Below are 16,551 nucleotides of genomic sequence, written 5' to 3'. Positions count from 1 at the left end.
CAGTCACTTAACCTCTTTGCCTCAAGTTTCAGCATCTGTATAAAACAGAAGCTTGTTATCTCATACAAGTACTGTCAGGATGGTTGAAAGTATAATAGTAGCATCTGCTCTGAAGATGAACTTATCTATGCCTTCATTAACTTTTCCTCTCAACATTTTTATCTTCAAAATATACAGAAAGCAAATTCTAATCACACAGAACTGTCTACCAGCGGGGATACATCTGGTTTTCATAAGGACGACATTATACCCTTTCAGGTCTTTGGTTTTGCTCATCTGATTAAATGAGAACTTTATCCTTATGAATACAGGTTTTCAAAAATGATCAGAAACCACAGAACTGAACTGCATATGGAATTAAGAAGTCTGACTCTTTAAGTATTCTCAGAAGCGAATTAACACAAAAAAATGTCATTCACTGAAACCATTTCCTGTATCGCCACAACAGATGTCAGCAACAGATTTGAGGACTTCAGTGGGCTTTGAATCAGGCTAAATGTCATCTGGGATCCATGAGACAACTGAAATGTTACAACTAAGCTTTGTATTTACTTCACACCTTTATGCCTACTGTCTCAAAGCGATAATGACTTCTGAACACAGAGTTAGAGGATTAACTGAGGGCTTTTCTTAGTTCTGTGCATGGCACCTTTTATTTAGAGCAGGATCTGAATTTAAGCTCACAACAAACAATACATTAAAAACTTACCAAGCAAACAATGCAGTCTTTAAATTGATCAATACTTACTTTAAACTTTATGTAGGAGGATTAATCTTGGATGAGATCTGATTGATAGAGGCAAAAAATTAATCTCTCAAGATGTAACCTTTCCCTCTGACACTCTGAGAAAGGTCAGCAGAAGCTGTTTAATACCACTTTCATCTTTTCTTTTTTTAACTCCTCTCATGTTTTGATTAGCATGGCTCTGGGCCATCACTTGTTTAAAAACTGTAATATCCATAAATCTACATTCTGAAAAAAAATGTTTCTTGTACAGTTTAAATTACATAGATCTATGCAAAACAGAGAGGCATGAATCTATTTCCCATATGCCATTCCAGTTCTGGCAAAAGTCAGAATTATAAATTATAAAATTTGGAATAATGAACCATAAGTTTTTCAAACACGCATAGACTCCCACAGCTTGCAGTTACGTTACAGGAATGGGCACTACTCTCCAGATGCAAACAAAAGTCATTTGGGAAACTTTATTCATCCAAATGCATTAAGAGATACGGACAAAATAGTTTCGATAACTTGTAGACAGCACAGTGAGACTCACCAACAGAAGTCTGGCTTTCTGCTCACGGACAGTTCTCTGTGTGGTAGAGGCTTCCAATAGAGTTAGCTTCATATGGGTTTACCACATAACATGCATTCTAATGGACCTTATGAGAATGTCCTACTAGGTTCCAGCGACTTGCATTAAGACAAACCCTACCTAATGAGTTTTTTAGTGTTAACAAACCTAAGGAAAACAAAACAGAAGAAAAAAACTCACTGCAGCTCATGACTGTATCCATGCCATAATGCATATGTGGTGCAAATTACAACACAGTCCTGGCTCCTTGCGCACAATCTGGTTGTTTTTGTGCTTCATCTTAAGACAGCACTACAGTGAGCATCATTCATTCACTTGTTCAAAACTCCTCTGATTCTTCAAGTTTCCTTGAAAACGGTGACTTAATTGCAATTTTGGTCCCCTGAAAACATTCCAATTTCTATGGTGCTCCCAAAAATACTGCACACGCACCAAGAATAAGTAAGCACTTGTACCAACCACTCATCAGTGCTGTCTACATCTGACAGATTTCCTTTTAGTCCAGTAAGCTAAGCCCCCTAGAAAAACCCCCTAAAATCTAAAACATAGAGACTGCTGCACAGAGTTCAACCCCAGCTACATGTTTTGAAGTTCTTTTAACAAACCTAATGAAATGAATGTGACACCATGACACGAGTTATGAGAAACACCCTTCAAGAAAGCTGCATTGAAAAGACCAGCCTGAGGCTGCTGCTCTGACATGTAAGGCTGTTTTAGGAGACTTTCAGAAGCAGCAGGGGAAGGAACTGAGGCAACTATCTGCAGGACAGGCTCAGCCAAGGAATGCAGGAGGAAGCTGAAGTAAGTGAGCATGGCTGAAGTACTGCAGCCTGGGATGGTGAAAGGGAGTCTTCAGTTTTGTTTTACACCATTTTCTGAGAGCTGTTATCATAAATGCCAACCACATACTCCAAGGAGAACAGAGAGCAAATCCTCCACACTGTACCACTGACTTAAAGAGGCTTCAGGAAGTGATCTAGTTCATTACCCTTCTTCAAGGAGATGCTATGTACCACCTCACATCTACAGCTCATGACCAACCATCAACCCATTTTCCAATACTTCCAAAAAGACTCCGCCGTCTTGTTAGCTAGAAAGTTTTACCAACTTTCCCAACCTTTCTATGCCAAATTTTGTCCTGCCCAGCGGAACATTTAGAAAACAAGATTCCTCTCACACTGTGGTCATCTGCAATTCAACTGTTCTCTTCATATGCACAATATGTGGCAGTATGTGGTATTGCCCCCTACTAAATATTAACAAAGCATTCCAAGCAGATTTGCTGTATCAAAGTCATTTTCAAACTGTGCTTCCATCAATATACTGTCTGCCTTTTGTACTTTGATGACACTGGGCTATGGGACACATTGCTGTTAAAGTACTACTCAGCATAACCTCATGTTTCCACAACTCCCTCTAGTTACAGTTTACTGAAGAGATTCACATAGATATTACAATCATTTACATTTTCCCTACCTTGCCTTTCTCACACTAAACCATATCAAAACTCTCAAAAAATCCTAAAAGCAGCCCCCTCATTTTACCTATCTATCCTATTCTCCTCTCAAAGAAGAGGAGATTAAATTGATTTAATCTCCTTTTAAATTCAAAGTTTTATAATATTTTTTAGAGATCTAAGCAGCCAACTGGTTGGTTAGGATGTGACTGAATACAAAAAAATCCTACGCTGGTCTGAAAACAGTGCATTTAGAAAATCTGATTTTTATATAAACACTGATAAAAATTCAGCAATGTTAAACAGTGCAGATGACTAATTCTTTACAGGTGACTAATTCAGTGATTACTGTGTTCATGTTGATAACAATCATATCATTTAACATTTTACTTAACCATCAGAGCTCTCAGAAATAAAAGTATCAACAGATACTCAGCTACCGGTTGATGCAGGAAAAAAAGCACCATGAAAATGGCAAAGTATAAATAATGTATATTTTGAATATTCTGTTAAGAGGATTAAGTTTCTGATCCACTGGGGCAGTACTTTCTGAGTTGGAATTCTCCTCCATTACTGATCTGTAAAATAGCTCTGCAACAACATCCCACGGCAACTGGGTTGCTGGTTCAGTGTGGTTCAATAAAATGAGAATTGTAGCACTCAGACACAACAGTCTACTGGATCACAAGAGTGAAATCAGATTGGGAAAAAATCGTAAACAGCAACCCAAATCTGGTGAGATCCTCTTTCAGCTTTCCCTGAGTAAGACTCTGTAGGACTCTCAATCTGTAAGGGTCACTGACAGCATTAAGCGTAACATTGATGCCTATGGCTTACTTTAGTACAGGCAGTACACTGCATATAATAACAATGTATTTGTATCCTAAGACTACCATACAATCAGCATTCATGAACTAGCTACATGTTCTCTTAAACTAATTTTTTCTCCCTGATGCAAAAGGTTTTGTGCCACAGACAATCATTTTTCTGTCATTAAGGAACTTGCATTTGCAAGCTCTAAATCATACTGAAATGGAAACGTAAGAAAATACTAACTCCCAGTTAATAACATTTAAAATCATGGCAGCTTTGTGATGTCAGGCTCAGGACTGTGTTAAGTTGATCAGGAAAGAAAACCACTTAAATCCTCAGGAGATGATTTTTTACATACTATCTTGCGAAGACTTCATTATGATCCCCTGAGGCTTGGAAGGTGTTTTCTGAGGTGTTCTTCTTCTATCTGTTTGAATTTACCATGATCTATTAGGCTAACAATTTCACGTCGTCTAAACAGGAATAAGCAGAAGTCATCAGATAAAATTTATTTCCTAAACTCAAATATTTACAAATGGTGAGATGTCCATACAGCCAAGAAAAGGAACTTCAGACAATGTCTACTTCCTGTAAAACGCAGCTGCTTCTTCAGTCATCCTGGCAGAAAGCACTGGGCTAGCAAAGGCAATCACAATTTCCTTCTGTATTTGGACCAAGTAAATACATAACTTTCTACAGAAGAATTTTTCTTCAGGTTGGTTAACAGCTCACATTTTTTCAGGATTCACATCAGAAACATAGACTCAGCTAATAATAGTGGTACTTATACAGATGAAACCACCAGTTTTTAGACTCAACTGTAAAGTATGTCTTAATATTTCATGTTTTCGGTTATTACCAGAACAGCAAAACATTCAGCAAACACTCATGCATGTGAGATTTTGTTAAAAGCTCAACTGAAATTGCACCTGAATTTCCAAAGACCACATCCCACGGAGAGCTGATAGGCTGTTCTTCTCCTTTTGCTCCCCCTTCTTTATCAACACCTTGTATCCCAATGCCTGCTACAGTGGTCACAATCTCTAAATCCAGGTCAATCTGTAAGAAGCAAAATTATACACGCTAAATACACAACAGCAAGCATAGTTAATAGAGAGGTAATACAGATAATCTGAGACAATCTATGTCATAAATGGTGTATCTTTGCAAGTAAAACTCAAATCCTAATAAATTTCAAGCATTTGCTTGAAGAAAAATCATTAATTTTACCATAATGCTTTCTGCTGGTGGTAGGAGGGTAAGGAAGCAGGAAAAACAACTGAGTGCATTTCTCTTCCAGATGCACCAAAATTTAACACAGATTTGGTCAGCAATTTTAGAAGAAAGCATTAAAATTTTCTAGAGAAGTGTTTCAGGTGGATGTGGTTACTTTAAACTTCTAAAGGAATATGCTACTAGAGCTCAGATACTGTAAATTATTTCTCATCATTACATAAAATAATCTATACAAAGCAAATTATTTTTGCAATTCATTTCATGCCTTGAAGCAAAAAATATTTTCTATTTCTGCAGCCCAAACCTACTTATCTTTTTTTTCCCCTATGTTTATATTCTAAGTGACTTCTGATATCTCTCTTTTAATAACAAGGTAACACGATATTGCTTCAGCAAACTTCTCATTATTCTAAGTTTGACCTCACTGGGCTTGAGATCCAATTCCAATTAAATATTAACAGCAATGTTTCTATGTGCTAAGAACTTGCACGTGTTAAGCAGAAAAAAAAACCCATATGGATTACAGCAGACTGTAGACCCAAACGTTTAGATATCCACCAATCCGTAAGAATACAATAACTTCTGATAACAATCTGGAAGTGAAACAAAAACAACTTCTGCTTCCAGCACTAAGAATAGTTATTTCTTATAACAGGAAGGTAAGACTCACTAGAAGTAGTGCATAGCTTCATTTGCAAAGAAGTACAAAAGATAGATGCAGCCCTTTAAAAAACCACCATACAAAGGCATTTTTTAGGAAGCTGTTAGACCAAATTTCTTTCTCGATGTTGAGAGTATCTGTAGAATAAGTCACTTGATATACATTTTCAACTAAGTAGGGCAAGGCACAAGAGATTAAATTTTCTTATGGAAAAATTACCTTTCTAATTAGATGATTTTCTGTATCAGCTACGTAAATAACATTATTTTTTATAGCAACGCCTTGTGGTGAGTTGAAAGCTGCCTCTGAAAATCTTCCATCTTTTCTTCCACTATTTGGACCTATAAATGAACCAAAGCAAACTCAAGATTCATTTTAGAAAAAGAAACTCAAAAATAGCCTGTCTATTTAAACCTGTAAGATAATCACATATTCTAAAAGATGCTCCCATAGTGCCCTGCTGAGTTACATCACGTACATTCTGCGGAGCCTCATTTTAGTCACTGTGATGTGTAATTGCTGTAGCCCCACACTAAGTTTTGAACTCGTTCTCCATGAGTTCTCTGCATCTTTAAGATTATCTTTCACAGAAAAGTCTTAGTAGGGGTCTACGTTGCTCCAGTTCCATTTTGCTGAGAGGCAATAGTAACTGCAGAAGACAGCAATCAGAAACTCTTTTTTAAAATGTATTCCTAATTACATCAAAGCAAGTCAGCAGCAAAGATTTTACATCCCAACCTCAATTCCATTTCAGTGGTTTCGATTTTACTGTAAATACAATGGGTTTGATTAGCAGCACTTTCTCATTACTAATACAAACTTAGCAAAAAGATGACACGCAACAAATTACATGGGAGAACAGTGAGCATGATGGAGTGACAGCCTTCTGCACAGCACAGCGAAGAAACAGAGAGGAATGTGACCCTGATAAGCAGTATCAGTGTAAGCATGGTATTTCAGATGGAGTAACATTTAAAGTGCATCAGCACTGTGTGTCAGCAGAAGACATTTAAATTCATGAGTACGTGCGCAACATGATTTATGATGCAAATACAGCAATTTCAACCTCTGTGCATGCCCACATTTATTACTGGATTATCAACTCAATTACACTATTTTCTGCCCACAGAATCATTTAACTGAGTCACTAAAATACACAAACTTTTACAACTTACTGTCAGCATACAATTCAGACCTGAGCAGACATGAAATACTGAGGTACCAGTGTGTTGGGTTCCAGTCGTTCCTTTATGACTAGGACCAAAGGCACCAATTCAGAGATGAGGACACATCCCTCCAAGCTGCTCTTTACTGAACATCCCAGAACACTGATGAGTATTTTGTCAGCAGAGACTTCAGCTCACATACAAAACAGAAACCAAACTGTCTGATTCTTGTCATAATAAACCCTATTTGTGCTTCCTGTGGGAGAAGAGCACTGAGACTGATGCTTTGAGCAAGGTTCACTTGGATAATGAGTCAGTGCACTGTCTGTGCCACTGGTATAGGGAGTTTGATGATCCTACTGAGAGGTGCTCTTCAGTCAAAAACAAACAAACAAAAAGCACCCCCAAAACACACACCACCACAATCCAATATTCTCTTTTTCCTCTTGGATAGGGAAGCATTCGTATCTTTTTTCCCTATCTTGCTGCTAGATGTGGATATACATCACTTAAATCTAAACGCATTTGAAGATCTTTCAGAAGAAAGAAAAACTGTACTTTTGTAATTCAAATAGGCTGTCACTTAAAAATACAGAACTTAGTTAATGAAACAAGAGAAAAAATTAGAGGTAACTCAACCATTTGCATAAGAGCTTCTCATTGATAGTACTCTATGCTTTTTCCCTCCCATGTCCAGTAAAAGTGATTTTTGAGAAAAAACATTCTCCCAATGCTTCTGAATTACTAGCTCAAAGCAGCACCACAGAACACAGTCCCCCCTAAACGAAAAAGTCTGCAACAAAATTTACAAAACCTTACCTCCAACAGTGTGTAGAATTTGCCCATTTTTCAGAGTGACCAAAATCCTGTGATGTCCAGTGTCTGCTATCACCAGCCTTTCTCCTGATTTATCTACTGTCACTTTGCCAGGAAACAGCAGGGGAGAAGGCGGGAGGGAGTCTTTGTATAGCTTTATTCCAATACTGTTATCTTTAATTTGTCCTCTCTCCTTGTAGAATTTCAATGTTATTGAAGTAAATAAAAACAACTTCTCTTTGTGCCCTTCTCCAACAAGCGAAAACAGCATGTTTCCACGAGGCCCAAGAATGACCAGAGTTGGCCAGCAGGACACTTCTAGTTCATGCCACAGTGTTGCATCTGCATCGTTCACTACAGGGTGGACAATATCGTACCTCAAAACTGCACTCTTAATGCTATCCAGAACTTTTTCGTTTGGAAACTTCGCTGAATGAACACCAATAATAACAAGACCATCTGAAAGGAAAAGTGAATTATTATATTTAGATATATTTGCATTGCAACGGAAAAAAGTAAAAATGAAGCAGTGCTCCAACGTAACTAAGTGCATTTCAGAATGAAGAGGGTTGAACAAGTAAAAAGCATAATATGTCATAAATAGTTCTTAATTTCTTAAACTCTGCAGAAAATGCTTTGAAAATAATCATGGGTAAGCTGTAGCAGTCCAACTGATACAGTGTTTTCTCAAGTATTCACCACACCTCTGACTTCTGATTCCTTTACACAACTGTGGTGTTTACAGAAAATTAATACTTTTCTACTGTAAACTAGGAATCATAAATATAACACGGAACTTTAAAAAATAAAGGAATGGTACAGGCTCCTAAAATCAAAACAGTACCCTGTGTTTCACATAAAGCTGGCAGCGCCGGAAACCATGAAAAAAAGTGCCTATCACATACCAGGCCCTACTCCTTGCTTTAAAAAAGAAACAGTGGATTAAGTCAATTTAATCTTCAATTTTTACCCCTCTTAATGTTCATAACAAAAAATCCATATTTGTTTAATAGAGATAATCAGTAGTATAGAGATACTGCACTTGAAATCCTAGCATGAAGGCTCTCTTCCATATTTTCATCACTGACATCGATGATGGGCTCAAGTGCACCTTCAGCAAGTTTGCTGATGATGCCAAGCTGAGCAGTGCAGTTGATACATTAGAAGGAAGTGATGCCATCCAGAGGGACCTCGACAAACTAATGAGGTTCAGCATAGCAAAGTGCAAGGTTTTGCACTTGGGTCAGAGTAACCCCAGATAAGTATACAGACTGGGAAAAGTGCACCTCGAGTAGCCCTGTGGAAAAGGACCTGGGGGTCCTGGTGGATGAAAAACTGAACATGAGCCAGCAGTGCGCCCTTGCAGTTTGGAAGCAAACGTATCCTGGGCTCCATCAGAAGAGGGGTGGCCAGCAAGGACAGGGAGGTGATTGTTCCCTTCTACTTCACCCTTGTGAGGCCCCATCTGGAATACTCTGTCCAGGTCCGGAGCCTCCAGTACAAGAAAGACAGGGAGCTGTTGGAGAGGGTCCAGAGGAGAGCCATGAAGATGATCAGGGGACTGGAGCACCTCCCCTAAGAAGACAGGCTTGAGACAGCTGGGCTCGTTCAGCCTGGAGAAAAGAAGGCTGCGGGGTGACCTCATTGCAGCCTTTCAGTACCTAAAGGGAGCCTACAGACAGGAGGGGAATCAACTCTTTGAAAGGATAGATAACTGCAGGACAAGGGGAAATGGTTTTAAATTGAAGGAGGGAAGATTTAGGTTGGATGTTACTGAGAGTGGTGAGGTGCTGGAACAGCTGCCCAGGAGAGGCTGTGAATGCCCTGTCCCTGGAGGTGTTCAAGGCCAGGTTGGACCCGGGCAGCCTGGTCTAGCATTAGATCTGGAGGTTGCCCTGTCTGTGCCAGGGGTTTGGAACTTGATGATCCTTGGGTCCCTTCCAACCAGGGCCATTCTATGACTCTCTGATTCTATGAAGGTGCTGGATAAGCACAGAGTAATATAATTCAGCTTGTATATGTGGAATAGACAGCATCAGCCATAAATTGATCAAAAAGCACACAACTGAATTACTTGTTTATTTTCTCACTTCAATGAAACTCAGACAGAAAATCTACAGTTCAGAACTCATCAGTTTTTCTCTGCATGCCAAAAAATAAATATACTTCCACTCCATGTAAATAATTTCATCAGCAGTCCCAAATTTTACACCCCCCCCACCTACTTAACAGAAAAAGAACGAAGAACCTTGCTTCAGTAAAGTCATTTTTCAGTACTTCCTAGGAGGAAAAATCCTCAAACACTCCAACAAACAACTCTGGATCCTTTTTCAGTGCTTTAAATAATGTTTTCTAGCATAATCTCTCGGAAATTAAATGAGCAACGTACATGACATCAACAACATATTTTGTTTCATTTTCTGCTTCAAGAATACTTAGCCATAAACGTCATGTTGTTACAGTCAAAGTAACTTGTCAAATCTGGGATGATTTGGGTTCTGGGTTATTTTTATTTTTATTTTAAAATTCAGAGATGCAAGTAAAATAAATGATAGTATCTGAACCATGACATTTGATTAAATTTCAGAACATTCCATTTCTAGAATCTGCTGCTCACAGCCATCGTAAAAGAATGAGATACTGAAGATCTTTTGTTACTGAAGCCAGGAAGATAACAACAGTCACAACCATGCAGTTGTAGAAAACTGCAGTACAATAACTTTAAACTTTAATAACTTTAAACCCAAACTGCTGATCTAATTGAAATCTTTAGATGTTAACCCTATGTAGTGGAAATACTAAGTGATGGCTTGAACCAGTGATTGAGCACCTGGTAGGAAGGCAGAGCCAACCCAGGGGAGCTCAGGTGCACGCAATGCCCCTGAATGATTGGAAGGGGTGTAGCCAGGATCCACGGCGTCCTAGACCTCATTTAAAGGTTGGCCAGAGAAGCAATGTTATCTTGCTGCAGATTACTTTGCCCCTAAGGCTTTCTGAAGGTAAGCAGCTTCTTTCTTTTATTCCTGTGCCTGCTGCTGTTCCATTTGAGAGGATCCTGACTTGTTACAGCTTGGGATGTTGCTGCTCTGCTGTTACTACTGTACATACCACGTGTTGTACCCTACTATGCATTGAAAAATCACCTGTGTTTCTGGATGTTGCAAGCTTTTTATAACCACAGGTAAATGGAATTATTCTACTACTTTATCCAAGGAAAAAGTTCTAATCTTTTATCTTATCTTATGTGTTAGGTTGAGTAGAGAGGCTAAATTAAATGGGGAAGGGGGAATATCCTTATGGTTGATATCCTTTTTAGTTAATTTTACTTAATTAAAAAATATTTTAACAGCAACAAATGCTTTCTCTTTTCCAGTCATATCAAAGCAAATATTCAGCACTTATAGATTCCTTCATTGCTTACATTCAAATATTTGTAGTGTTTCCTTCCTTCCCCCAGCTACTGATGTCTATAGTGAATTCCATATTTTTATCGTCAATACAAGTAATGTCATAAAAGAGGAGAAGATGGGGAGACCCTGTGAGCGTCAGGGATGAAAAAGAATCACAGAATCACAGAATCACAGAATCACCCGGGTTGGAAGGGACCTCAAGGATCATGTAGTTCCAACCCCCCTGCCTAGCAGGGCCACCAAACATACACATTTAGATCAGGTTGCCCAGGACCCCGTCCAACCTGGCCTTGAACACGTCCAAGGACGGGGCATCCACAACCTCCCTGGGCAGCCCGTTCCAGGGCCTAACCACTCTCCTCGTAAAGAACTTCCCCCTAACATCCAACCTAAATCTTCCCTCCTTCAACTTGGATCCATTTCCCCTAGTCCTGCTATTGTCAGCCCTTATGAAGAGTTTACTCCCCTCCTGGGTGTAGGTTCCCTTCAGGTATTGATAGGCTGCAATGAGGTCGCCCCGCAGCCTTCTCTTCTCCAGGCTGAACAAGCCCAACTCCCTCAGCCTGTCCTCATAGGGGAGGTGCTCTAGCCCCCTGATCATCTTAGTCGCCCTCCTCTGGACCCTTTCCAAAATCTCCATGTCTTTCTTGTACTGAGGGCTCCACACCTGGACACAGTACTCCAGATGGGGCCTCACAAGAGCCGAGTAGAGAGGGACAATCACTTCCCTGTCCCTGCTGACCACCCCTCTCCTGATGGAGCCCAGGATCCCATTTGCCTTTCGAGCTGCCAGAGCGCACTGCTGGCTCATGTTGAGTCTCTCGTCCATCAGGACCCCCAGGTCCTTCTCTGCCGAGCTGCTCTCAAGGACCACTCCTCCCAGCTTGTACGGGTGCCTGGGGTTCTTCCGGCCCAAATGCAAAACCTTGCACTTTGCCGTGTTGAACCTCATTAGGTTCACCCGAGCCCAGCTTTCCAGCCTGTCGAGGTCCCTCTGAATGGCATCCCTTCCTTCCACCGTATCAACCGCACCACTCAGCTTGGTGTCGTCAGCAAACTTGCTGAGGGTGCACTCAATTCCCTCATCGATGTCATTGATAAAGATGTTAAAGAGCACCGGTCCCAAGACAGACCCTTGGGGGACACCACTTGTTACCGGCCTCCACCTGGACATAGAGCCATTGACCATCACCCTCTGTCTGCGGCCTTTCAACCAATTGCTTATCCATCGGGTCGTCCACCCATCAAATCCACTTCCCTCCAATTTGGAGATGAGGATGTGGTGGGGGACCATGTCAAAGGCCTTGCTCAGGTCCAGGAAAATGACATCGGTCGCCTTCCCTTCGTCCACCAATGCCGTCACTCCATCATAGAAGGCCACAAGATTAGTTAGGCATGACCTTCCTTTGGTGAAGCCGTGCTGGCTGTCTCGGATCACATGCTCATTCTTTATGTGATCGAGCATGTTGTCCAGGAGGATCTGTTCCATGATTTTCCCAGGCACGGAGGTGAGACTCACCGGCCTGTAGTTCCCCGGGTCCTCCCTGCTCCCCTTCTTGTATATGGGAGTGACGTGACCCTTCCTCCAGTCGTCCGGGACCTCACCTGACAGCCACGACTTCTCAAATATGATGGAGAGCGGCTCGGCAACCACCTCAGCCAGCTCCTTCAGGACCCTGGGATGCACGCCATCCGGCCCCATAGACTTATATTCATTCAGTCTAAGGAGGCACTGTCGGACTTGCTCTGCCCTTACAGTGGGGAGGGATTTACCTCCTTGGTCCCCACATAGAGGTTTGGGGATGCAGGGCTCAGGGACGTGAAAAAGACTAGAATCCTGGCCACCAGTGAAGACCGAGGTGAAGAATTCATTCAGCACCTCAGCTTTTTCTTCATCTGTTGAAGCCAGTTCTCCTTTTAAATTTACCAAAGTAGGTACACCCGTTTTGGCCTGTCTCTTCTGGCCAATGTACCTGTAGAAGGTTTTCTTATTGTTTTTCACATCCCTTGCCAAGTTCAGTTCTGCCTGCGCCTTGGCTTCCCTGATCCCACGTCTGCAGGCCATTAGATTCAAGCAAGCCAAATCACTCCCATTAAAGAATCAGTTCCACATCACAAGCACTGCTGAATTTAATTAATTTAGTCTAAATCTGCGAGTTATTCTTCTGAGTGTTACAGTCCTTAACTTTGCTGGCACAGGAAGAATACTTTCTGCTACACAAACTTCTTTGAGTTAAGAAATTTTGGACTGCTTTCTTCCAGGTATTTGCTATATTTTATTTATTTATTTTTTTTCCAAGAGGACTTCAAATCTTCAAGGCCTACAAGTTATCCACAATCCAGTTGGTTTGAATTCTGGATAGCAGCTGCTTCCTTTTAGGCTGCTCTTCCTTTTACCTACAAGCACACCTGCAAATCTCCTCTTCCTGCATTGCTCAGTGGATACTCTTTTATTCAAATACATGTTTCACAAAGATGTCAAACCTTTTTCTCCTTATGCTCTTAAAGATCTCTACAAATCAACAGGTATTAAGCCATTACATTCCCCTAAAGCTTTGTAACATACTCCTATCTATGCCACAAACCAATGTTTTATTTCTAAACCTAACAATGTTTTCTTCCCAAAGAAAGCCTCCACAAACACCTGCTGTGGAATGTGTGTTTATCTTGCTCTATTCTACAATGCAGAAATCCAAATTCTACTTTAGGAAAGCATTCCTGACATAAAGAATTCTACCATACCTTGCTTCTAATGCCTGCATTACTGCTTGGTTTTGGTTGGTTGTTTGGGTGGGGTTTTCTGTGTAGTTTTCTGTTTTTCGAGGCTTTGAAGATTAAACCAATATAATAATATGATTACTGAACGACTGTGTTACTGCAAATAATGCAGCAAAAATATTACAGTGTATAGAAGCCAGATCATAAATAATCCCCTTCTACAAAAGGAGAATAAGCATCCTATTGTACATTATGGTTGCCTGACACCTGCTCCAGGAAAGAAACTTTCTGCAGCAATGCACACTGCATTGCTAGCACTTGATGAATGATCTCTAAAAATGGAGGGCTGACAGCACTGTTATTGTTTTGGCCGTGCAACTCGTATTTAATTTTTATTTCAAGTAAATTATTTTGATGATTTTGTGTCAGAAATGTAAGAGGCTATTACTTCATGACTTAAGCAGTTGGATTATTGAGCTCAGAGGAGGTTGTTGTGTTCAAAAAAAAAAAACAAAAAAAAAAAACAAAAAAAAAAAAACAAAAAAAAAAAAACAAAAAAAACAAACAAACAAAAAAAACAAAAACAAAAAAAAAAACAAAAACAAAAACAACAACCAACCAAAGAAACCAATTTAATCTTTGACTTGCTTTTTATTAGCTTACAAAGAAATTGAGACTTATTTTTCTATTTTGGCTTTTCTCCTCAGCTGTAAAACAGTATTAATAGGGAAGAACCACAACTAGAGGAGTAGCAACTCTTGTTTTCTGGAAGAAAACAAGGAAAGGTGAAGCTCTGCACAGGAGCTGCATAAAACAAGTTCAAGGATAGTGAATCAAGGAAACCAAAGAAATAGTATTGTTGCCAATCCATTAGGCATGGCATGTTGCAATGGGAGACAACTAAATTCTTGTATCATAAAGTGATAAACTCTGAAGAGCAATTTGAACGTTTTCACTATAATAAGATCACTAGCAGTGCTTTATCCATCCATCAAAAATATCATTAAGGCTGGAAGGATAATAGACGTTATAATACTCCCTCATGAAGCGAACTTCTGTGGAAACAGATGCTACACTGATACAAGAAAATGCACACCATTTAAAACACTATTTGAAGGATTATAGCAGAGCAGAACACTGGAGTTATGCCAAGCTATTTCTGAATATTAGAAAGTACTCCCTCTTATAGAAGTAATTTCTGGACTGCTGATAACATGAACTGGATATGCACTGGGGTTTAAAATAACTTTTTGAACGCCACTTGAAAAACAGAAATAGCTCCACTGAAGATAGCAACAAGAACAGATCAGATAAAGATGCTAGGTGACATTTAATCCTATGGAAAGCAGCCTTTACTTTGAGACAAATCTCAAATTCCAGACAATAGAACTGTGTGCATGTGTGCAAAGATACATTTAATGGCTTAGGATCATCCTGAAACTTCCAGATTCTTGTTTAGATGTCTTATGTGATGATTGTATTAGTGAAGTTTCTACATTCTTCCAGCAAGACAGGGTTTAAACCAGGTGGACAAAAATCAGAACATGAAAAGTTATGCACAAAAAGATGCTGCTGCAAATTATATCAACGTTAGGGTTTGTTCTCAGTTATGCAGAAATATGGAGAAACACTCCTTTAGCTATTCTAACACCAGATTAAAGACCCAAATGCACTGTGAAATAACCTGTGAGAGTAAAATATTTGTTTTTTCCCTCTGAATAACACTGTCTGCTGGATCAGGACTCTTCTGCTAAATGTCAATGAAACGTGTATGTAAATGCTGTAGGTTTTGTAATTATGAGGTAAGAGATGGGGAAACCAAGTGAATCTGTCCCCAGATCCTGAAGGGACAACAGACTTCCATTAGCTAAAGAAGGCAGCAGATTAAAATAGAATGAAACTCTGGCATCAGGATGAATGCTAAAAAAGTTCTTATCTTAGTATTTTTAAAGTATTTTTGGTATGCCCATCATCCTTTCTACTTCAGTCTTATTCTTCCAGCCTTTACTTTTCTCAAGTGTCTCAAGCTGGCCTTTCCTCTCATCTCTTGCTGACTGGTAACTTTTATCTCCTATACACTTGCTGTCATTTCTTTCTACTTATGCTTTTTACTTCCATCCCAAGCATCTTTTTCCAAACTGCAGTTCCTGTATATCTCAAATCTAAAAAGCATTTGTTCCCTGTCAGCAAAGTACTCTGTACAAGGTTGTTAAAATAACTTTTTGTTCCCAACAGATTTAACAGCTTAGTTTATTTTTTAAATCAGGGATGGCTGCTGTATTTTTATATATATATATTTTATAATACATTTTATATATATTTATATATATTTTAAAATGTGTGTTGTTTAAAGATGTTATCAATTCAATGACAAATTCCATCTTCTGAAGCAGACCTTCTTTCCCAGCATGCCTGACATTCAGAACAATCCCTTCCTAATTTCTTCATTGCTTTCCACTTAAAACTGCCTCCTTCACAAAAAAAAAAAGCTATGAAGATGTTATTTTAATGAAGCTCCTCATAGCTAAAATATTACACCAGTTCTCAAACTTCTCCAAAGCAAACAGTCAAATTTTTCAAAGCAGGTAAATTATTCTATTTCAATCTTTTGTAAAGCACTACTTAAACCTACAATATATGTGAACTAACTTAATGAACTTTTAATTTCAGTGACACTGCCATCTGTTTTTCTAACAAAAACAGGAAACACGAAAATAAATGCTGACAGAATGAAAATCAGATCAGAAATGTTACTGTAGGATCAAAAATGTAAACCTTAAAGTAATGTTTACTGTGTCAGTCCTTACAATATTTTACTGAATGAAAGTAACACTGTTCATCTAACTAGTTAGTCTGCTAAAACACACAGGTTAATTTAGTTGCTGATATGTTTGTGTGTAAGAACACCTCTTCTCTCTGACAAGTCATCAGAATGACGAGAGACTAAATCTTA

At 39.3% G+C, this 16,551-nt stretch overlaps 1 protein-coding gene across 2 annotated transcripts in view; it reads right to left on the bottom strand.

The window, feature by feature from the left end:
* NHLRC2 (NHL repeat containing 2) overlaps positions 1-16,551 on the bottom strand; it is a gene marked incomplete at both ends in the record, with an annotated part of 32,603 nt that overhangs the window by 13,316 nt on the left and 2,736 nt on the right. For both annotated transcript variants that reach the window (XM_079536580.1, XM_079536581.1), the window contains 3 exons: positions 4,521-4,650; positions 5,708-5,829; positions 7,474-7,929. In XM_079536580.1, the coding sequence (XP_079392706.1) occupies positions 4,521-4,650; positions 5,708-5,829; positions 7,474-7,929 (708 nt within the window). The remainder of the gene's footprint in view (positions 1-4,520; positions 4,651-5,707; positions 5,830-7,473; positions 7,930-16,551) is intronic.

Source organism: Tetrao urogallus (genome assembly GCF_951394365.1).
Source record: "Tetrao urogallus genome assembly, chromosome: 5".
Taxonomy (NCBI): Eukaryota; Metazoa; Chordata; class Aves; order Galliformes; family Phasianidae; genus Tetrao; species Tetrao urogallus.
The sequence above is the reverse complement of the archived record's forward strand: the minus strand, read 5'-3'. Positions and strand labels throughout refer to the sequence as shown.